The 22,580-nt window shown below is 44.8% G+C and overlaps 2 protein-coding genes across 6 annotated transcripts; both read right to left on the bottom strand.

Annotated features, from left to right (window-relative positions):
* Nucleotides 1–804: 804 nt before the first annotated feature.
* Nucleotides 805–14,248, bottom strand: IPO4 (importin 4). Its single transcript, XM_077193217.1, has 10 exons — nt 14,087–14,248; nt 13,913–13,999; nt 13,089–13,156; nt 12,286–12,327; nt 10,713–10,836; nt 8,374–8,553; nt 7,358–7,423; nt 5,120–5,221; nt 1,622–1,705; nt 805–855 (listed from the first exon to the last, which is right to left on the bottom strand). The coding sequence occupies exons 1-10, from the start codon at nt 14,177–14,179 to the stop codon at nt 805–807; spliced, it is 897 nt and encodes a 298-aa protein (XP_077049332.1). The 5' UTR covers nt 14,180–14,248.
* Nucleotides 14,249–15,018: 770 nt separating this feature from the next.
* Nucleotides 15,019–21,888, bottom strand: LOC129134421 (ubiquitin-like protein NEDD8). Of its 5 annotated transcripts, XM_054654074.2 has the most exons (11): nt 21,734–21,888; nt 21,046–21,253; nt 20,537–20,644; nt 19,763–19,864; nt 19,314–19,409; nt 17,983–18,082; nt 17,864–17,906; nt 17,724–17,779; nt 17,012–17,059; nt 15,718–15,800; nt 15,019–15,243 (listed from the first exon to the last, which is right to left on the bottom strand). In XM_054654074.2, the coding sequence occupies exons 1-11, from the start codon at nt 21,751–21,753 to the stop codon at nt 15,235–15,237; spliced, it is 873 nt and encodes a 290-aa protein (XP_054510049.2). In that variant the 5' UTR covers nt 21,754–21,888; the 3' UTR covers nt 15,019–15,234. The 5 variants fall into 5 exon arrangements, with proteins under 5 accessions (XP_054510049.2, XP_077027043.1, XP_077027042.1 ...); XM_077170928.1 differs by lacking the exon at nt 20,537–20,644; XM_077170927.1 differs by lacking the exon at nt 19,763–19,864.
* Nucleotides 21,889–22,580: the final 692 nt, after the last annotated feature.

Genomic DNA, 22,580 nt, shown 5'->3' on the forward strand with positions numbered 1-22,580 from the left:
GCCCTGAGGAGGGCCTGTAACCAGAACACACCAGTACAAACCAGTATAAACCAGTACAAACCAGTACAAACCAGTAAAAACCAGTACAAGCCAGTGACCCCATCCCAGTATAAACCAGTATAAACCAGTATGGACCAGTATGGACCAGTATAAAGCAGGAAAAATGAGGAAAAATGAGGAAAAAACTGAGGCACAAAGGGGAACCAGGAGCGCCCTGAGGAGGGCCTGCAACCAGAACAAACCAGTCCAAACCAGTCCAAACCAGTACAAACCAGTCCAAACCAGTACAAACCAGTACAAACCAGTGATCCCATCCCAGTATAAACCAGTATGGACCAGTATGGACCAGTATAAAGCAGGAGAAATGAGGAAAAATCAGGAAAAACTGAGGCACAAAGAGGCACCAGGAGCGCCCTGAGCAGGGCCTGTAACCAGAACAAACCAGTACAAACCAGTATAAACCAGTACAAACCAGTACAAACCAGTACAAACCAGTCCAAACCAGTATAAACCAGTGACCCCAGCACTATTGCAGCACCCCATCCCAGTATAAACCAGTATGGACCAGTATGGACCAGTATGGACCAGTATAAACCAGTATAAAGCAGGAAAAACCAGGAAAAACTGAGGCACAAAGGGGAACCAGGAGCCCCCTGAGCAGGGCCTGTAACCAGAACAAACCAGTATAAACCAGAACAAACCAGTACAAACCAGTACAAACCAGTGACCCCATCCCAGTATAAACCAGTATGGACCAGTATGGACCAGTATAAAGCAGGAAAAATGAGGAAAAATGAGGAAAAATCAGGAAAAAACTGAGGCACAAAGAGGCACCAGGAGCGCCCTGAGCAGGGCCTGCAACCAGAACAAACCAGTACAAACCAGTGCAAACCAGTATAAACCAGTACAAACCAGTACAAACCAGTGACCCCAGCCCTATTGCAGCACCCCATCCAGTATAAACCAGTATGGACCAGTATAAACCAGTATAAACCAGTACAAACCAGTCTCAAAACCACCAATTTTTCTCCATTTTCCCCCATTTTTCCCCCTTTTAGAGCCCCCAAATCCCCTCAAAATCCCCCAAAATCCCCTCCCAGTTTGTCCCAGTCCCCTCCCAGTATAAACCAGTACAAACCAGTATCAAAAGCACCAATTTTTCTCCAGTTTTCCCATTTTTGAGCCTTTTCATGCCCCCAAATCCCCTCCCAGTTTGCTCCCAGTCCCTCCCAGTCCCTCCCAGTTTATCCCAGTTTGCTCCCAGTCCCTCCCAGTTTGTCCCAGTCCCCTCCCAATATAAACCAGTATCAAAAATCCCCTTTAATGCCAATTTTTCTCTTATTTTTGACCCTTTTAGTGCCCCAAAATCCCCCAAATCCCCTCCCAGTCCATCCCAGTTTGTCCCAGTTCCCTCCTAGTTCACTCCCAGTCCCCTCCCAGTATAAACCAGTATAAACCAGTCCCTTCCTAGTATGAAACCAGTATCAAAATCAATAATTTTCCTCCATTTTTCCCATTTTTGAGCCTTTTCGAGCCCCAAAATCAACTCAAATCCCCTCCCAGTCCATCCCAGTTCGCTCCCAGACCCCTCCCAGTATAAACCAGTACAAACCAGTCTCACCCTGGGTCTCTTCTGGGCCAGGAACGTCAGCGTGGCCAAGGCCCGAACCCTCACGGTGTCACCCCTGCATTCGTCCTTGGCCACCTGAGGGGGGCAAATCCCACCTGAACATTCCCAAAAATCCTCCAGGGGAGGGGCAGGGATTCCCAAAATCTGGGGAATTGCCCCCAGAAATTGGGAATTCCCCAAAAATTCCAGGAATTTCCTGAAAATTTGGGGAATGGCCCCAAAAATCCCCATTGGGTTTAATGGGGTAGACCTGATGTCCGAAAATCCCCATTGACTTTAATGGGGTAGACCTGATGTCTGTCACTCCCCATTGACTTTAATGGGGGTAGACCTGGTGTCCAAAATTCCCCATTGACTTTAATGGGGTAGACCTGGTGTCCAAAATTGTTCATTGACTTTAATGGGGTAGACCTGGTGTCCTTAAATCCCCATTGACTTTAATGGGGGTAGACCTGGTGTCCTTAAATCCCCATTGACTTTAATGGGGTAGACCTGGTGTCCAAAATTTTCCATTGACTTTAATGGGGTAGACCTGGTGTCCAAAATTTTCCATTGACTTTAATGGGGTAGACCTGGTGTCCAAACTTCCCCATTGGATTCAATGGGGTAGACCTGGTGTCGTTAAATCCCTATTGACTTTAATGGGGTAGACCTGATGTCCAAAATTCCCCATTGACTTTAATGGGGTAGACCTGGTGTCATTAAATCCCCATTGACTTCAATGGGGTAAAGCTGGTGTCCTTTAATTCCCATTGACTTTAATGGGGTAGACCTGGTGTCCAAAATTCCCCATTGACTTCAATAGGGGTAGACCTGGTGTCCAAAATTCTCCATTGACTTTAATGGGGTAGACCTGGTGTCCCGAAATCCCCATTGACTTCAATGGGGGGTAGACCTGCTGTCCAAATTTCCCCATTGGACTCAATGGGGTAGACCTGGTGTCCAAACTTCCCCATTGACTTTAATGGGGTAGACCTGGTGTCCTTAAATCCCCATTGACTTTAATGGGGTAGACCTGGTGTCCTTAAATCCCCATTGACTTTAATGGGGGTAGACCTGGTGTCCAAAATTCCCCTTGGTTTCAATGGGGTAGACCTGGTGTCTATAAATTCCCATTTACTTTAATGCAATAGACCTGGTGTCTATAAATTCCCATTTACTTTAATGCAATAGACCTGGCATCCAAAATTCCCCATTGGAATGAAGGGGGTAGACCTGGTGTCCATAAATCCCTATTGGATTTAATAGGGGTAGACCTGGTGTCCTTGAATTTCCACTGACTTTTATGGGGTAGACCTGGTGTCCAAAATTCCCTATTGGAATGAATGGGGTAGACCTCGTGTCCTTGAATTTCCATTGACTTTAATGGGGTAGACCTGGTGTCTGAAATTCTCCATTGACTTTAATGGGGGTAGACCTGGTGTCCGAACTTCCCCATTGGATTCAATGGGGTAGACCTGGTCCCGTTAAATCCCCATTGACTTTAATGGGGTAGACCTGGTGTCCCAAATTCCCTATTGACTTCAACGGGGGGTAGACCTGGTGTCTGAAATTCCCATTGGTTTCAATGGGGTAGACCTGGTGTCCCTAAATCCCCATTGACTTCAACGGGGGGAAGACCTGTCTGAAATTCCCATTGGTTTCAATGGGGTAGACCTGGTGTCCCTAAATCCCCATTTACTTTAATGGGGTAGACCTGGTGTCTATAAATTCCCATTTACTTTAATGCAATAGACCTGGCATTCAAAATTCCCCATTGGAATGAAGGGGGTAGACCTGGTGTCCATAAATCCCTATTGGATTTAATAGGGGTAGACCTGGTGTCCTTGAATTTCCATTGACTTTAATGGGGTAGACTTGGTGTCCAAAATTCCCTATTGGAATGAATGGGGTAGACCTGGTGTCCTTGAATTTCCATTGACTTCAATGGGGTAGACCTGGTGTTCAAAATTCTCCATTGACTTCAATGGGGGTAGACCTGGTGTCTGAAATTTCCCATTGGGTTTAATGGGGGTAGACCTGGTGTCCAAACTTCCCCATTGACTTTAATGGGGGTAGACCTGGTGTCCAAAATTCCCCATTGACTTTAATGGGGTAGACCTGGTGTCCTTAAATCCCCATTGACTTTAATGGGGGTAGACGTGGTGTCCTTGAATCCCCATTGACATTAATGGGGGTAGACCTGGTGTCCATAAATCCCCATTGGAGTAAAAGGGGGTAGACCTGGTGTCCCTGAATTCCCATTGACTTTAATGGGGGTAGACCTGGTGTCCAAATTTCCCCATTGACTTCAATGGGGTAGACCGGGTGTCCAAATTTTCCCATTGACTTTAATGGGGGTAGACCTGGTGTCCATAAATCCCCATTGGAGTAAAAGGGGGTAGACCTGGTGTCCCTGAATTCCCATTGACTTTAATGGGGGTAGACCTGGTGTCCAAATTTCCCCATTGACTTCAATGAGGTAGACCGGGTGTCCAAATTTTCCCATTGACTTTAATGGGGGTAGACCTGGTGTCCTTAAATCCCCATTGACTTTAATGGGGGTAGACCTGGTGTCCGAAATTCCCCGTTGACTTTAATGGGGTAGACCTGGTGTCCCAAATTCCCCATTGACTTTAATGGGGGTAGACCTGGTGTCCATAAATCCCCATTGGAGTAAAAGGGGGTAGACCTGGTGTCCTTGAATTCCCATTGACTTTAATAGGGTAGACCTGGGGTCCCTGAGTCCCCATTGCCTTCAATGGGGTAGACCTGGTGTCCTTAAATGCCCATTGACATCAATGGGGTAGACCTGGTGTCCCAAATTCCCCATTGACTTCAATGGGGGGTAGACCTGGTGTCTGAAATTCCCCTTGGTTTCAATGGGGTAGACCTGGTGTCGTTAAATCCCCATTGACTTTAATGGGGGTAGACCTGGTGTCCCGAAATCCCCATTGACTTCAATGGGGGGTAGACCTGGTGTCCAAATTTCCCCATTGGACTCAATGGGGTAGACCTGGTGTCCAAACTTCTGCATTGACTTTAATGGGGTAGACCTGATGTCCAAACTTCCCCATTGACTTTAATGGGGTAGACCTGGTGTCCAAATTTCCCCATTGGATTCAATGGGGTAGACCTGGTTCCAAAATTCCCTATTGGAATGAATGGGGTAGACCTGGTGTCTGAAATTTCCCATTGGGTTTAATGGGGGTAGACCTGGTGTCCAAAATTCCCTATTGGAATGAATGGGGTAGACCTGGTGTCCCTGAATTACCATTGACTTCAATGGGGTAGACCTGATGTCCTTAAATCCCCATTGACTTTAATGGGGTAGACCTGATGTCCAAATTTTCCCATTGACTTTAATGGGGGTAGACCTGATGTCCTTAAATCCCCATTGACTTTAATGGGGGTAGACCTGGTGTCCGAAATCTTTTAGGGTTAAAAATCTCAATTTTAGGATAAGAACTCCCAAATTTTGAGCTAAAAAAGGGACATTTTTGGGCTTACCTGGAGGCAGAGCTCCAACATGGGCCTCAGGTGTGGGATCAGGGATTCAGGATTGGTTTCCAGGAATTCATCCAGGACTTCCAAAGCATTGGCCCCACGGTCCTGGAACAAAATTCCCAAAATTCAGCCCAAAATTTCCCCCAAAATTCATCATTTTAGCCCCAAATTTCCCCTGAATTTGACAATTTCAGTCTCAAATTTCCCTCACACTTCTCCCAAATTCCCCAGATTTCCCCTTCAAAAATTTCCCCAAATTTCAACTCCTGATTTGCCCCAAAATTCCCAATTCCACCTCAAATTTTTCCCATTTAAACCCAAATTTTCCTCCCTAAATTTGTCCCAAATTCAGGTCAAAATTTCCCCAAATTTTCTTATATTAACCCCAAATATTCCATTAAATTTTCTCAAAGTTCCAAAAACATTTCCCCCCATTTTTTTCCCATTTCAGTCCTAAATTTCCCCAAAATTTCCCATTTTAGTTCCAAAATTTCATCCCAAAATTTCCCAATTTTAACCCCAAATTTGTCCCAAATCCCCCCAAAATTTCCCTCCAATTTTCCCCTTAAAGTTTCCAAAAATTCCTCAAAATTTCCCCATTTTAGTCCCAAAACTGTCCCAAATCCCTCCAAAATTCTCCCAAATTTCAGCCCCAGATTTCCCCAAATTCCCCCAATTTTTCTACAATTTCAGCCCCAAATTTTTCCTCCAATTTTAGCCCAAATTTCCCCTAAATTTGCCTCTAAATTTTCCCATTTCAGCCCCAAAATTTCCCAAATTCTCCCCAAAATTACCCCAAATTTTCTCATTTTAGCCCCAAATTTCCCCTTAAATTTTCCCAAAATTTCTCCCAGATTTCCCCCAAAATTTCTCCTTTTTAGTTCAAAATTTTCCCTAATTTTTTTCCTATTTCAGCCCCAAATTTTTCCCAAATTCCTCTCAAAATTTCCCCTAAAATAAAAAAAAATTTATTCATTTTAGACCCAAATTTTGCCCAAATTACCCCAAATTCCCCCTTAAATTTCCCCAAAATTTTCCCCATTTTAGCCCCAAATTTCCCATTTTTTTCTCCAATTTTAGCCCAAATTTCCCCCCAAAATTTCCCTAAAAATTCCAGAAAAAATTCCTCATTTTGACCTCAATTTCCCCCATTTTAGCCCAAATTTCCCCAAAAAATTAAAAATTCCTCATTTTTAGCCTCAATTTTCCCCCATTTTAGCCCCAAATTTCCAAATTTTTTCTCCAATTTCAGCCCAAATTTCCCCCCAAAATTTCCCAAAAATTTCAGAAAAAATTCCTCATTTTAGCCTCAATTTTCCCCCATTTTAGCCCCAAATTTCCACATTTTTTCTCCAATTTTAGCCCAAATTTCCCCAAAAATTTCAGAAAAAATTCCTCATTTTAGCCTCAATTTCCCCCATTTTAGCCCCAAATTTCTGAATTTTTTTCTCCAATTTTACCCCAAATTTCCCCAAAAATTTCAGAAAAAAATTCCTCATTTTGACCTCAATTTCCCCCCATTTTAGCCCCAAATTTCCACATTTTTTCTCCAATTTTAGCCCAAATTTCCCCCCAAAATTTCCCAAAAATTTCAGAAAAAATTCCTCATTTTAACCTCAATTTCCCCCATTTTAGCCCCAAATTTCCCATTTTTTTCTCCAATTTTAGCCCCAAATTTCCCCAAAAATTTCAGAAAAAATTCCTCATTTTAGCCTCAATTTTCCCCATTTTAGCCCCAAATTTCTGAATTTTTTCTCCAATTTAAGCCCAAATTTCCCCCAAAATTTCCCAAAAATTTCAGAAAAAATTCCTCATTTTGGCCTCAATTTCCCCAATTTTAGCCCAAATTTCCCCAAAAATTTCAGAAAAAATTTCTCATTTTGACCTCAATTTTCCCCCATTTTAGCCCCAAATTTCCACATTTTTTAATCCAATTTTAGCCCAAATTTCCCCAAAAATTTCAGAAAAAAATTCCTCATTTCAGCCTAAATTTTTCCCTATTTTAGCCCCAAATTTCCCATTTTTTTATCCAATTTAAGCCCAAATTTCCCACCCAAATTCTCCCTAAATTTTCCCCAAAAATTCAGAAAAAAATCCTCATTTTAACCTCAATTTTCCCCCATTTTAGCCCCAAATTTCCAAATTTTCCCCAATTTTTTCCATTTTAGCCCAAATTTCCCTCAAATTTATCAATTTTAGCCCCCAAAATTCCCAAATTTGCCCAAAATTCCCCATTTTTACCTCATCCAGGCTCAGCAGCTCCTCCAGCGCCGCCAGGACCTCGGGCACCAGAGAGCGAAGCAAATTCTGAGGGAAAAAATCCAAATTTTGGGTCAGAAAAGCCAAATTTTCCCCCAAAATCCCTAAATTTTACCCCAAAACCAGCAAAACTTGAGTAAAAATGCCAAGTTTTGGTCCAAAAAATTCAAATTTTTACCCCAAAATTCCAATTTTCGCCCCAAAATCTCAACCTTTGAATCAGAAAAATCTGAATTTTAACTAAAAAACCCAAAATTTTCACTCCAAAAATTTGAATTTTGCCGAAAAATTAAAAATTTTGACCCAAAAATTCAGAATTTTGCCCCAAAACAAGAAAAATTTGGTCAAAAAATCCCAAATTTTTCCTCAGAAAATCCAAATTTTGGATCAAGAATCCCTGAAATTTAAGCTCAAAAATTTCAATTTTTGGTCCCAAATCCCAAAACCCCACCCTAAAAATGCCAAATTTTTGGTCAAAAACTTAGAATTTTGCCCCAAAACCAGAAAAATTTGGTTAAAAATCACCAATTTTTGCTCAAAAAATCCAAATTTTGGGGTAAAAAAATCTGAATTTTGGGACAAAATCCTCAAATTTTGCATCAAAAGACCTGAATTTTGGGCCCAAAATCCAAAATTTAGGCTGAAAAATCTCAACTTTGCCTCCAAACCCTACTCTAAAAATGCCAAATTTTCTCTCAAAAATCCAGAATTTTGCCCCAAAACCAGAAAAATTTGGTTAAAAACCCCAAATTTTTCCTCAGAAAATCCAAATTTAGGGTAAAAAAACATGAATTTTGGGTAAAAAAACCTGAATTTGGGGTCAAACATCCACAAATATTGGGCTGAAAAATCTCAATTTTCGCCCCCAAACCCGCAAATTTCACCCTAAAACCACCAAATTTTTTCTCAAAAATCCAGAATTTTGCCCCAAAATCCCCAATTTTTCCCCCAAAACCCCAATTTTGCCCCAAAATGCCCGAAATTCCCCATTTCTCACGGTTTTTTTTGTGTCCCAGGACGGGCAGGAGCTCCCTCAGGGCCCTCAGGGCGGCTCCGACACTTCCGGGGTCTCTGAGGGCCCCGAGCCCCGCCCGGATCAGGGACAGGAGGGCGGGGCCTCGAGGGGAGAGGGCGGGGCCAGCCACGGCCAAGGCCACGCCCACAACGCTCAGCGCTCCCTGAAGGACAGAAAAAAAATTGAAAAAAAAAAAAAAACTTTGGGGATTTTTTAAAATTTTTTGGGTTTTTTTTCAGAATTATTGTTTTAGAATTTCCGGTGAGTATTTATTGCATTTTTTCTCTATTTTTAGGGATTTTTTTTATTATTTTTGGGGGGATTTTTCTGGGTGTTTCCCCCCCTCCCCGAGGGCAGAGCCTTGAGGGGAGAGGGCGGGGCCAGCCACGGCCAAGGCCACGCCCACAACGCTCAGCGCTCCCTGAAGGACAGAAAAAAAATTGCAACAAAATTTAAAATTTTTGCGGTTTTTTTTCACAATTTTTTGGGGTTTCTTTTTTAATATTTTGTAGAATTTTTTGTAATTTTTAAATGAATTTTTTTCTGTATTTTTAGGGATGTTTTTTTATTATTTTTTGGGGGGATTTTTCTGGGGTGTTTCCCCCCCCTCCCCGAGGGCAGAGCTTTGAGGGGAGAGGGCGGGGCCAGCCACGGCCAAGGCCACGCCCACAACGGTCAGCGCTCCCTGAAGGACAGAAAAAAAATTGAAAAAAAATTAAAAATTTTTGGGGTTTTTTTTCACAATTTTTTGGGGTTTCTTTTTAATTTTTTGTAGAATTTTTGGTGAATTTTTAATGATTTTTTTCTGTATTTTTAGGGATTTTTTTTATTATTTTTTAGGGGCATTTTTCTGGGGTGTTTCCCCCCTCCCCTCAAAGTTAAAATTCCCCACCCAGGAGGGCGGGGCCTCGAGGGGAGAGGGCGGGGCCAGCCACGGCCAAGGCCACGCCCACAACGCTCAGCACTCCCTGAGGGACAGAAACAAATATAAAACAAAATTAAAAATTTTTGGTTTTTTTTTTAATTTTTTGGGGTTTTTTTTCAGAATTATTTTTTAGAATTTTTGGTGAATTTTTAATGAATTTTTTTCTGTATTTTTAGGGATTTTTTAAAAAATTTTTGGGGGATTTTTTTGCATTTTTTTGAGAATTTTACTGATTTTTCTCTGATTTTTTGGGATTTTTTTAAGGATTTTTTGGGATTTTTGGGGGGAATTTTTTGGGGATTTTTTAGGATTTTTAGGAGCATGTTTTAGCAATTTTGGGGGGGGAATTTTGGGGTTTATTTTAAGATTAAGATTTTTTTCAGGAATTTTTTTAGGAATTTTTTGTGAAAATAATTTCAGATTAGTTTTTGATTTTTGAGATTTTTTAGGGATTTTTGGGAAACATTTTGAGGGATTTTTTAGATTTTTAATTGATTTTTAAACAAAATTTTCTAGATTTTTTTGAGGCTTTTTTAGGATTTTGGGAGATTTTTTTACATTTTTTGGGGGGATTTTTTAAAGGATTTTTTTAATTTTTTTCCCCAAAATTTTAGGATATTTTGGGGCATTTTTTTGCAAATTTTACAGATTCTATTTTTAAATTTTGGGGGATTTTTTGCGAGGATTTGGAGGAAACTTTCGGGAAATTTTGATGGAATTTTTGGGGTTTTTTAAGGATTTTTTAGGATTCTTTTGGGACTTTTTGGGGGGGGATTATTTGGGATTTTTTGGGGGGAATTTTGGAGATTTTTTGAATAATTTTGGGGATTTTAATGTGAATTTTTGAAGATTTTTAGGGGATTTTTGGGCGAATTTTTAGGACTTTTTTAAGACAATTTCGTGATTTTTTTTCAAAATTTTTGGGGGATTTTTAAGATATTTTTGGGAATTTTTTAATCTTGGGGTGTTCAGGGATTTTTTTGTGATTTTTTGAGGAATTTTGCAGGAAATTTTTGGGATTTTTTTTTTATTTTGGGGAATTTTTTTTGGGCAATTATATTAAAAATTTTTGGGGAAATATTTTTGGGAATTTTTGGGATTTTTTTCAGGGATTTTTGGGGATTTTTTTGAGAATTTTTTTGAGTTTTTTTTTTGCCGGCATTTTTCAGATTTTATTCCAAATTTTGGGAGGATTTTTTTCAAAATTTTTTAAGATTTTAAAAGAATTTTTTGAGAGGAATTTTAAGGCAATTTTTGAATTTTTTTACCATTTTGGGGTTTTTTTTTCGGATTTTTGCCATTTTTAAAGGATTTTTTCCCTTTTTTTTCCCTCATTTTTTTGGGCTTTTAAAAAATTTTAATATTTTCTTTAATTCCCCAATTTTTGGGCTTCTCACCTCCATTTTCTGGGGGTCCCTCGCCGCCTCCTGGATCCATTTTTCCAACGGTTCCCAGAATTTGGGGCCCCCCAGGAGCAGCAGCCTCGCCCCGAGCTGCCCCAGGGCCCCTCTGCTGCAAGAACTGGGCAGAAAAACCCCAAAATTCCCAAAAAATCCCAAAACTCCCCCAAAATCCTAAAATTTGGGTTAAAAAATCCCATTTTTAAGCCAAAAAATCCCATTTTTTAGCAAAAAAATCCAATTTTTAAGCCAAAAAAATCCCATTTTTTAGCAAAAAAAATCCCATTTTTTCACCAAAATTGGCTTTTTTCAGTGAAAAATTCAGATTTTTTTTGGAGAAATTTTTCATTTTCAGCCCAAAAATTCTTTTTTTCCCAAATTTCTCATTTTTCCCCAAATTCCCAATTTTCATCTACAAAATGCCCATTTTCCCCATGTGCCCCCTTTTTGACCCAAAATTCCCAATTTTAATTCTCAAAATTCTCCAAATTCCCAAACTTTGGGATGAGATTCCCAATTTTCAGTAAAAAATCCCCTTTTTTATTCAAAAAATTCCAAATTTTTCCCCCAAATTCCCCCTTTTTGTCCCAAAATTCCGATTATGAACCCCAAAATTCCCCCCAAAAATTCCCCAATAAAAAAAAATCCCAAATTCCCAAAACCCCCAAAATTTGGGATAAGAAATATTCAAATTTTTAAGAAAAAAAATCAGATTTTTTTCACAAAAATCACCTTTGTTTTAGTCAAAAATTCCCTTTTTTGGGGGTTATTTTTTTCATTTTCTGTCCAAAAATTCTTTTTTTCCCCCAAATTTTTGGTTTTAACCCAGAATTTCTGATTTACACCCAAAAATTCCAATTTTCACCACCGAAATTCCTTTATTTTCCCAAAATTCCCCTTATTTGACCCAAAATTCCTTTCCCCCAAAATTCCAAATTTTCTCCCCATAATCCCCATTTTCCCATTTCAAAATTCTATTTTTCCCAAAAATTTCCAGTTTTTTCCCCAAAAATTCCCATTTTACCCCCAAAATTCCACATTTTAAGCCAAAACCTGCCATTTTCCCAAAATTCTATATTTTCCCCCAAAATTCCCAATTTTCATTGAACAATCCCACAGTTTTCACCCCAAATTTAACTTTTTTATTTAAAATTCGAATTTTTGGACTAAAATTTCAATTTCTATAACATAAAACCCAAATTTTTGGCCAAAATCTCAATTTTTCCTAAAATTTCCAAATTTTCCTCCCCAAATTCCCATTTTTTACCACAAAAATTTCGATTTTCATTTAAAATTCCCAATTTTTTCCCTCAAAAATTCCCATTTTCCTGGCCAAAATCTCCATTTTTCCCAATATTCCCAAAAATCCCCCCAAAAAATCCCATTTTTAAATAAAAAATCCCCATTTTCCCCCCAAAATCAAAATTTTTTCCCACATTTTCAATTTTCCCCCAATTTTTTCCCCAGCCCCTCCCCCCTCCCCATTTCTACCCCAAAACCGCAAAAAATTTCCCAAATTTTGGGAAAATTTGGGGAAATTTTGGGGATTTTTCTGGAATTTTCCACTCACTCCGTCTCTCGCTCCAAGGCCTCGACCACGACATGCGGAAGCCTGAAGGGGGCGGGGTCAGAGTTAGCCACGCCCCTTATTACCATATATGGTCAAACCACACCTCTTTAGCACCATTTATGGTCAAGCCACGCCCCCACAAGCCAAACTTTGCTTATTTTAAGCCCCTCCCTTTATTGATTAGGCTCCTCCCACTCATTAATAAATCAAATCACGCCCATTTTAAGCCCCGCCCACTCCTTAAATAGCCCCTTTAATTAAGCCCCACCAGCTCTAATTAATAGAAGCCAAGCCACGCCCCTTTTCTGAAGCCACGCCTCCACATTGATTCTAATGGGGCACAGGCCACGCCTCTGTTAAAGCTAATGGCCACTAAGCCACGCCCCCTACCATTAATTTTATGGGGCTGAAGCTCCACCCTCTTTCCCTAAGCCCCGCCCCTTCCATTGATCATAACTGAGCTGGAGCTCCGCCCTATTTTCTCTAAGCCACGCCCCTCACATTAAATCCAATTGCACCTAAGCCACGCCCCTCCGTTTGATTTTAATGGGGCTGAAGCTCCGCCCTCTTTCCCTAAGCCACACCCTCCATTAACACCAATAGCTACAAAGCCACGCCCCCTCCCATTGAATTCAATAGGGCTAAAACTCCACCCATTTTTCCTAAGCCACGCCCAACCTATTAACTCCAATGTCTACTAAGCCACGCCCCCTCCTATAAGTTCAATAGGTCTAAAACTCCACCCATTTTCCCAAAGCCACGCCCCCGCCCGTTGATCCCAATGGGGCCCAGGCTCCGCCCACCTGTCAATCAACTCCTGGGGGAGTTTCCTGAGGCGCCTCCTGAGCAGAACAGCCGCCAACTGTCGGATCTGGGAGCCCCAAAAAGGCCCAAATTCACCCCAAAATTCACCCCAAAATCCACCAGATTCACCTGGGAACCCCCAAATCCACCTGGGAGCCCCAAAATGGCCCAAATTCCCCCCAAACTCCACTCAGGATCCCCAAAATTTGTCACAAAATCCCCCAAATTTCCTCCCAAAATCCACTCAAGATCCCCCAAATTCACCCCAAAACCCAAAAATTCCTCACAGGTTTTCTCCCAAATCCCAAAATTCCCCCCAAATCCCGCCCTCAGTCTCAAGATTCCTCCCACATCCCTAAATTTTCCCCAAAACTTTCCTAAGAATCCCAAGTTTTTCCTAAAAAAGCCCCAAATTCCTGCCCAAAACCTCTGAAATCCCGACAAAAATCCCCAAATTTCCACAAAAATCTTCCAAATTCCCCAAAATTCTCAGCCAAAATCCCAAAATTCCATCCGCAATCGAAAAATTCCCCCCAATAGTCCCCAAATGCTCCCAAATTTTTTTCCCAAAACTTCAAAGTTTCCCCTCAAAATTCCCCCAAAATCCCCAAATTTCCCCCCAAAATCCTGCAAAACCCCAAAATTCCTCCCAAATTTTCCTCCAAAAACCCCAAATTCCCCACAAAATTCCCCAAATTCTCCCCAAAAATCCCAAAATTCCCCCCAAAACCCCCCAATTTTTCCCCAAAATACCCAAATTGCCCTCAAAATTCCCCAGTTTTTCCCAAAAATCCCAAAAATCCCAAATTCCCCCCCCTCAGACCTGCGGCCTCCCCGCCCCCCTCAGCAGCTCCGCGAGGCCTTCGGGCCCCTCCGGCTCCTCCAGCGCCTCCCGCAGCCGCTCCGTGGCCTGGAAAAAAACCCCAAAATTCAGCAAAACCACCAAAAATCCACAAATTCACCCAAATTTGCGGGAATCTGGGGAAATTCGAGGCACCTGGCGGATCCCGGCGCTGTCAGGCTCCAGGAGATCCGTCAGGATCTGCTCCAATGCGGGCGCCGCCATTTTGGAAAAGGAGGGGGCGGCCATTTTGAAACACTGAGTAAACCGGAAGCGGGGGCGGAGCGCCGCCGGAAGTCTTCCGCTCTAGCAGTCATGGAGGACTTCTCTATGGTTTTAAAGGGGTGGTAAGGGCTGGGGACCGTTCTTAAAGGGGCGATGGTGGAAAAAGGCGATTTTGGGGTTTAAAGGTGACAATTTTGGACAAAAGTTGGGCGGTTTGCGGATAAAAATTGAGAATTTAGGGTCAAAAATTGGAATTTGGGGGTTAAAAGGGGAGAAAAGGGGAAGAAAAAATGTTGGATATAAAAGACTGGGATTTTGGGGTTCAAAGTAATTTTTTGAGGAAAAAACGAGGATAAAGAGTGAAAAATTAAGAGTGTGCAGCAGAAAATTGATATTTTTGGGGTATAAGTTGGAATTTTGGAGCTGAAACAGTTAAATGTGGGCTGAAAAGCTTGCTTTGGAATCATAATGTTGATTTTGGGTCCAAAAGTGGTGATTTTGGGTTATTTCATGGCCAAAAAATGGGATTTTGAGGGTGAAACCTCAGATTTTGAGGTGAAAAATGAAAATTTGAGAAGTAAAAAAGCCCAGATTGTGATTTTTAGAGTGAAAATTATGACTTTGAAGTTAAGAGATGATAATTTGGGGCTAAAATTTGAAATTTTAGGCAAAATTGGGGATTTCTGTAAGGCTCTTAAAAGGGCAATACCATCGGTGGGGCTCAAATAACCCTTAAAGTGGCAACACCCTTAAAAGGGCAATGCCACCTTAAAAGAGCAATGCTGTCTAAAAGTGGGGACCACTGCAAATTTTAAACAGGAAATGACATCACTGACACACCTATGACGTCACAAACACGCTGCTGACGTCATCAGCGAACCTTTATTAAATAATAACGGATCCATGAACAGGAAATGACCTCAGGGATAGGGGAAATGCGAGTGGGCATGGCTTAAAGGGAAAGGGGGTGTGATCTAAACTGTGCCACGCCCCCTCAGAGCCTGGCCACGCCCCCTCGAAGGGCCAGCACAAGATGGAGGACGGAGCCCCCCTGGATTTTGTAGTCGGCCGCCGTCTTCTCATCGTTCCTGGGGGAGGAGTCAGAAAGACCACACCCATTGAGGCCACACCCCCTTTGAGACACGCCCCACTGTGACATCACACCAACTTAGGTCCCGCCCCCAATGCTCCACCCTCCTAATTAAACCCCAAAATTTCCCATTTTTCATTTCAATTCCCTCATTTTTAACCCCTTTAGGCCTCTCCCACTTAAACCCTGCTCTCACCCACCATTTTAACCAAATTTCCTCATTTTAACCCAAATTTTCCCATTTTTAAGCCTTTAAAGCTCTTCCCCCTTTAAGCCCCTCTCTTTCTAGCCCTACCCACTTAAGCCCCACCCCCAGCCGCCATTTTAACTTTATTGCTGCCATTTTAACCCAAATTTCCCCATATTTAACTCAAACCTCCCTATTAAAGCCCCGCCCCTTAACCCTATGACCACGCCCCTCCCCTTAAGCCCTGCCCAGCCGTGACCACGCCCCTCTTTAAGCCCCGCCTACATCTGCTTGCCGCTGTAGATCAGCCGCTGCTGCTGAGGGGGGATCCCCTCCTTCTCCTCCACCCGCTCTTTGATCCGCTCCACCTGCGCCACAAAAAAACACATCTGGGCACATCTGGGGAACACCTGGGGCACACCCGAGCACATCTGGGAACATTTGGGGAGATTTTGGGATACTTTGGGCATATCTGGAGGTTTTGGAGGTATAAAAATATGGGCGCCGCCATTTTGGGTAATAGAGATGGGGAAGTGTGGCGGAGCGCCGCCGGAAGTGGGCGCCGCTAAAGGGCGGGCTGGCAGACTTGGAGGACTCGTCTATGGTTTTAAAAGGGCGATGGAGGGTGGGGACCGCGTTAAAGGGGTGATGGCGGGGGGAGGGATTGGGAGGGACTGGGAGGGAACTGGGAGGGAATGGGAGGGAACTGGGAGGGACTGGACCATACTGGGATGAACTGGGACCTTCCTGGGGAATACTGTGAGGGACTGGGAAAGGGATTGAACCATACTGGGAGGGACTGGGAAGGACTGGGATGAACTGGGAGGGGATTGGGGGTTACTGGTTTATACAGGGATGGGGTTTGGGGGGCACTGGGAGGGAACTGGGCCATACTGGTTAATACTGGGGGGGTCACTGGTTTGAAATGGGAGGGACTGAGAGAGGACTGGGTCATACTGGGAGTTACTGGGAGAGGATTTGGGGTTACTGAGATGGACGGGGAAGGAACTGGGAGGGACTGGGAGGGAACTGGGAGGTTCCTGAGGGTTACTGGGAGGGACTGGGACCACTTTGGGCCATACTGGGAGGAACTGGGAGGGAACTGGGATGAACTGGGGGGCAGTGGGACCTTACTGGGAGGCACTGGGAGGAACTGGGAGGGAACTGGGCCAAATTAGGAGTTACTGGGAGTGGATTTGTGGTTATTGGAATGAACTGGGAGAGACTGGGATGGACTGGGAGGCGACTGGGCAGGACTGGTTATTACTGGGAGGGACTGGGAGAGACTGGGAAGGACTTGGAGAGAACTGGGCCATACTGGGAGGGACTGGGAGGCCATTGGGTCATACTGGGATGAACTGGGAGGCACTAGGAAGGAACTGGACCATACTGGGATGAACTGGGAGGGGACTGGGCCATACTGGGATGAACTGGAACTTAGTGGGCCATTCTAGGACGCCCCTCCCCCTTACTGGGACCAACCTGGCAGCCCCCCGGGGCTTCCCCCCACCCTTAACCCGCTCCTTACCGACCCCTAATGGTCCATACTGGTTTATACTGGTCCAAACTGGGAGCTCACCTTGTCCGTGGGCTCGATGTCGATCTCGATCTCCTTGCCCGTCAGCGTCTGTAGGGGGCGCCATGTTCCCACAATGCACCGCGCGCCCTCCCCTCACGCTCCCCCTCCCGCCAAAAACCGCCCCAAAATCCGCGAATTTCACCCCAAATCCCCTCCGCGCCTCCCCTCCCCGCTCGCTAAAGGCGGGAAATGCTAAACTTTGCCCGAAATCCGCGGATTTCACCCCAAAAATACCTTGACTTTGATGAGCATCGTGGCGGCTGCGGCGCCTTCGGAGCCGCCGAGCGGAAGCGGAAGCGAAGCCCCGCCCGCAATACCCGCAGTGCCAAAATCTAAAATGGCGGCCGAAGCGCTTCCGTTTTTCAGCCAATCACAACGCTCGGCCCGCCCCTTGCCAGCAGTAAAAATGGCGGCAGTTGTAGTTCTCAGACTGCTTTTGGACACTGAACGCGCTTCATTGGTTAAATGCGCTGTCAATCAACAGCGTTAGAGCCCGCCTTGACCGGGCTGCTCCATTTTGATTCGCCGGGGGGGAAATCGCAAAAAAGCCTCTTTTATCCCCAAATTTTGCCGGTGAAACGCTCAGTGACGTCACGCCAGGCGTCCTAACTTTCCTCGCTCTGATCGGCTGCCAAAATCCTCCCAAAATCACCCCAAAAACCTCATTGGCTGCTTCAGACTCCCCCTTATTATAATGGTCTGACCCACTCACGGTAGGGGGAGAAGCGAAGGGGGCGGAGCCTACGGCGACGTGGGCGGGGCTTTCTCCTGAATTAATGAATTTATAAACATTAATTAGGAGCCTAATTAGCAAAAAATTAAGAGGTGGGACTTGTGGGCGTGGCTACTTACATGGGCGTGGTTTTCTTAGGCGGAAGTGGGTGCAGCAAAGGTGCTGTGGGCGGAGTTTATGGCAAGTTAATGATCTAATTTGCATTTTGCCCATCCCACCCCCTTTAAGCCCCGCCTACCTGGGTGGGCGTGGCGAACCTCGGCAAAATACCGCTGCAGGCGAGGGAGGGGGCGTGTCTTACAGCCCGGAGGGGCGTGGCTTCTACAGAGCTGGTCCAGCTGTGCCATATAAGGGAAAAGAGGCGGGGCTTAAGAAAAGAGGGCGGGGCTGGGGAGGATGAGAGGGTTTGGGTCAATTGGATGAATTTTAGAAAATTTTTGTAAATTTGGATGAGTTTTGGATGATTTTCATTTATTTTGGAGAATTTTCTGTCTTAATATAATTTCATATAAAATACCCAAATCATTTTGTGTATTTTTGATTAATTTTAGGTGAGCTGTAGCTGAATTTTGGTTGAATTTGCACTAATTGAATAATATGGAAATAATTCAATAATATGAAAATAATTCAATAATATTAAAATAATTAAATAATAATGGAATAATATTAAAATAATATTAAAATAATAAAATAATTTTGAAAGAAATACTTAAATAATAATTGAATAATATGAAAATAATTGAATAATATAAAAATAATTAAATAACATTAAAATAATTAAATCATTTTGAAAGAAATAAATAATAATTGAATGATATTAAAATAATATTAAAATATTTAAATAATATTGAAAGAAATAATTAAGTAATAATTGAATAATATAAAAAGAATTAAATAATATTAAAAAAAATAATTTTGAAAGAAATACTTAAATAATAATGGAATAATATTAATATAATTATTAAATAATTAAATAATATTGAAAGAAATAATTCAATAATAATTCAATAATATTGAAATAATTGAATAATATAAAAATAATTAAATAACATTAAAATAGTTAAATAATTTTGAAATAATAAATAATAATTGAATGATATTAAAATAATATTAAAATATTTAAATAATATTGAAAGAAATAAATAATAATTGAAAATTATGAAAATAATTGAATAATATGAAAATAATTAAATAATATTAAAATAAATAATTTTGAAATAAATACTTAAATAATAATTGAATGATATTAAAATAATATTAAAATATTTAAATAATATTGAAAGAAATAATTCAATAATAATTCAATAATATTGAAATAATTGAATAATATAAAAAGAATTTAAAGAATTTAAGTTTCACTAATTGAATTTTCATTAATTTTGGTAAATTTTGCATCATTTTCCCTTATTTTTTATTGATTCCTCCTAATTGTGCACGAATTTTCTGCAATTTCTGTTAATTTGGGGTCATTCCCATCAATTTTGGGCCATTCCCATTCATTTCCCTCACCCATTCCCATATAAGGCAAAAGGGGCGTGGTTTCCCATTAAGCCCCGCCCCTTTCCTCACCTGAGGCAGGTCGGGGGGGGGCAGGGCGCTCTCCAGGCGGAACAAAAATTCCAGGAAAAGGTTCCCGAGGGAACGGCGGAACCGCGCACCGTACTCCTAATGGGGAAACTGGGATGGACTGGTTTGGACTGGGAGGGGTTTGGGGTCACTGGTTTGGACTGGGATGAACTGGGATGGACTGGTTTGGACTGGGAGGGGATTTGGGGTCACTGGTTTGGACTGGGATGAACTGGGAGGGAACTGGGAGGGACTGGGAGGGGATTTAAGGTTACTGGTTTATACTGGGATGGGGTTTGAGGGCACTGGGAGGGACTGGGAGGTGACTGGGCCATACTGGTTTGTACTGGGAGGGAATTTGGGGTTACTGGTCCATACTGGGAGGGCTAAGGGGTGGAATTACTGGCCCATACTGGTTTTTACTGGCCCATACTGGTTTATACTGGTCTCACCTGCAGGAAGGCCTCCAGGCCCCGCCCACTTCCCAGAATTCCCAGCACCTGCTCCCGGAAGTTCTCCTCGGCCACGCCCACCAGGGGCCGGCCCTGCAGCATCTGAGGGAGAGCAGGGCCTGAGTCAGACCACGCCCCTTTTAACCATATATGGGCGTGGGGCTGGGAGAGGCCACGCCCCCTTTGGCCTTATATGGGTGCGGGTAGAGAGGGGGTGAGGCTGGGAGTGGCCACGCCCCTTTTAACCATATATGGGTGTGGGGCTAGGAGTGGCCACGCCCCTCTGGGAGGGGGTAGAGGGGGCTCAGAGCTCCCAGTTCAAACCAGTTTGGTCCCAGTTCATCCCAGTTTGGCTCCAGAGCCCTCCCAGTTCATCCCAGTTCCCTCCCAGTAGGGCCCAGCTCCCTCCCAGTTTGATCCCAGTCTGTCCCAGTTCATCCCAGTATAAACCAGTAACCCCGAATCCCCTCCCAGTTTGATCCCAGTCTCCCCCAGTTCATCCCAGTCCCTCCCAGTTTGATCCCAGTTCATTCCAGTATAAACCAGTAACCCCAAATCCCCTCCCAGTTCCCTCCCAGTTTGATCCCAGTCCCTCCCAGTTCCCTCCCAGTTTGATCCCAGTATAAACCAGTAACCCCAAATCCCCTCCCAGTTCCCTCCCAGTTTGATCCCAGTTCATCCCAGTATGGTCCCAGTCTGTCCCAGTTCATCCCAGTATAAACCAGTAACCCCAAATCCCCTCCCAGTTCCCTCCCAGTTCCCTCCCAGCCTCACCCCGAGGGCGTGGCCGTTCTCTGGCCCCGCCCCCTCCGGGAAGAGCCAATCCAGCGCGTCCAGCACGGCGGGGGAGGGGCCAAGCTCCCGCAGCAATGACGTCACCACCTGGGGGGGGGGGGGGAGCAAGGGGGTGGAGGGAGGGCCTTGGGGGGGCGTGGCCTGGAGGGTTCCATGCCCATAAAAGGGCAGGGGGTGGGGTTTAAAGGGGTGGGCGTGGCCTAGAGAAAAGAGGGGCCCTTAAAAGGAGAGTGGGTGGGGGTTTGATGGGAGGGCGTGGTCTATACATCAATGGGCGTGGCTTAGACAAAAGCGGCGTGGCTTAAGCACATATTCGGCTACAGTTAGCAGTGGTTCATAGGTGGGCGTGGCCTATGCTTGAAGGGCGTGGCCCAGCCCGAAGTGGGTGTGGCCTAAAGTCATTTATACCCACAATGGGCAAAGTGTACGGGGTGGGCGTGGTCTGTGGGTGAGTGGGCGTGGCTTATCAAGAAGTGGGCGTGGCCTACCTGAGCCTTGAGCCCCAGCGTGAGCCCCGCCCGGTGCCGGGGCCGCAGCAGCGCCGGGGCCCCGCCCCCCACGGCCTCCAGCAGCGCCAGGAGCCGCCCCCAGCCACGCCCATCCAAGCCACGCCCATCGGGACCACGCCCGGACAGGCCACGCCCCCTCAGAGCCCACCAGGCCCCGGCCAGGGCCAAACGCAGGGAGGGGGAGGGGCTGGGGGGAGAACAGAGGGGGGAGTGAGAGACCAGTATGGACCAGTATGGACCAGTATGGACCAGTATGGCCCTCCCAGTCCATCCCAGTTCAGCCCAGTATGGCCCAGTCGCCTTCCAGTCCATCCCAGTTTATCCCAGTATGGCCAGAGCTCGTCCCAGTTCCTCCCAGTTCATCCCAGTATGGCCCAGTTCCTTCCCAGTCCATCCCAGTGAGTTCCCAGTTCATCCCAGTTTGGCCCCGTGAGCTCCCAGTTCAGACCAGTTCATCCCACTGCCCCCCCAGTTCAGGCCAGTACGGCCCCAGAGCCCTCCCAGTTCAGTCCCAGTCCCTCCCAGTTCATCCCAGTATCACCCAGTTCCCTCCCATTTCCTCCCAGTCCATCCCAGTTCCCTCCCAGTTTGCTCCCAGTCCCCTCCCAGTTTGATCCCAGTTCCCTCCCAGTTTGCTCCCAGTCCCTCCCAGTCCGCCCCCCCTCACCTGACGTCACTCCCGCCCATCCCCAGCCGTTTTCCCGCGCGCTCTCTCTGACGTCACTTCCGTTCCGGCCCCGCCGCACTCCCGGCCGCTCTCGGCTCGCTCCGGTAATGGCGGCGGCGACGACACGGGCGGCGCGCGCGGAGTGACGTCATCTCCCCGCGCCGCGCCCGCGCTCGCTCCCCATTGGCCGCCGCTTCCTCCAATCCCCAGCGGGTCCCCTCAGAGAACGCCCCGCCCATTAAATGACGTCACTCGTTGTGCTTTTGAACTGCGCTTTATTAAAGGGCGGGAAAGTGACGTCATCGCGGCGCGGTGACGCCATGGGGAGAAGGTGGGGAGGGACTGGGGCTCCCAGTACGGACCAGTATGGACCAGTATGGACCAGTGATCCCTCCCAGTGCTCCCAGTATGGACCAGTATGACCCAAACCCTATCCCAGTATGGACCAGTATGGCTCCCAGTGCTCCCAGTATGGACCAGTGACCCCTTCCAGTGAATCCCAGTGCTCCCAGTATGGACCAGTATGAACCAGTGACCCTTCCCAGTGCTCCCAGTATGGTCCGAAATGGCTCCCAGTGCTCCCAGTATGGACCAGTATGAACCAGTATGGACCAGTATGGATCAATGACCCCTCCCAGTGCTCCCAGTATGGTCCCAAATGGCTCCCAGTGCTCCCAGTATGGACCAGTATGAACCAGTATGGACCAGTATGGATCAGTGACCCCTCCCAGTGCTCCCAGTATGGCCCAAATTGGCTCCCAGTGCTCCCAGTATGAACCAGCATGGACCAAAGATCCCTCCCAGTGCTCCCAGTATGGCTCCCAGTATAAACCAGTAACCCCAAACC

This window comes from Agelaius phoeniceus, chromosome 37, assembly GCF_051311805.1.
Source record: "Agelaius phoeniceus isolate bAgePho1 chromosome 37, bAgePho1.hap1, whole genome shotgun sequence".
NCBI classification, from domain to species: Eukaryota; Metazoa; Chordata; class Aves; order Passeriformes; family Icteridae; genus Agelaius; species Agelaius phoeniceus.

Coding starts and splice junctions, on each gene's coding strand:
- IPO4 (XM_077193217.1), bottom strand. CDS start 14,179: ATGGCCGCCCCCTCCTTTTCCAAAATGGCGGCGCCCGCATTGGAGCAG. Junction 14,000..14,086: donor ACAGCGCCGGGATCCGCCAG/GTGCCTCGAATT, acceptor GTTTTTTTCCAG/GCCACGGAGCGGCTGCGGGA. Junction 5,222..7,357: donor AGCTGCTGAGCCTGGATGAG/GTAAAAATGGGG, acceptor ATTTTGTTCCAG/GACCGTGGGGCCAATGCTTT.
- LOC129134421 (XM_054654074.2), bottom strand. CDS start 21,753: ATGGGCGGGAGTGACGTCAG. Junction 18,083..19,313: donor CCCCCCCCGACCTGCCTCAG/GTGAGGAAAGGG, acceptor TATATGGCACAG/CTGGACCAGCTCTGTAGAAG. Junction 17,780..17,863: donor CCTAAGAAAACCACGCCCAT/GTAAGTAGCCAC, acceptor TCATTAATTCAG/GAGAAAGCCCCGCCCACGTC.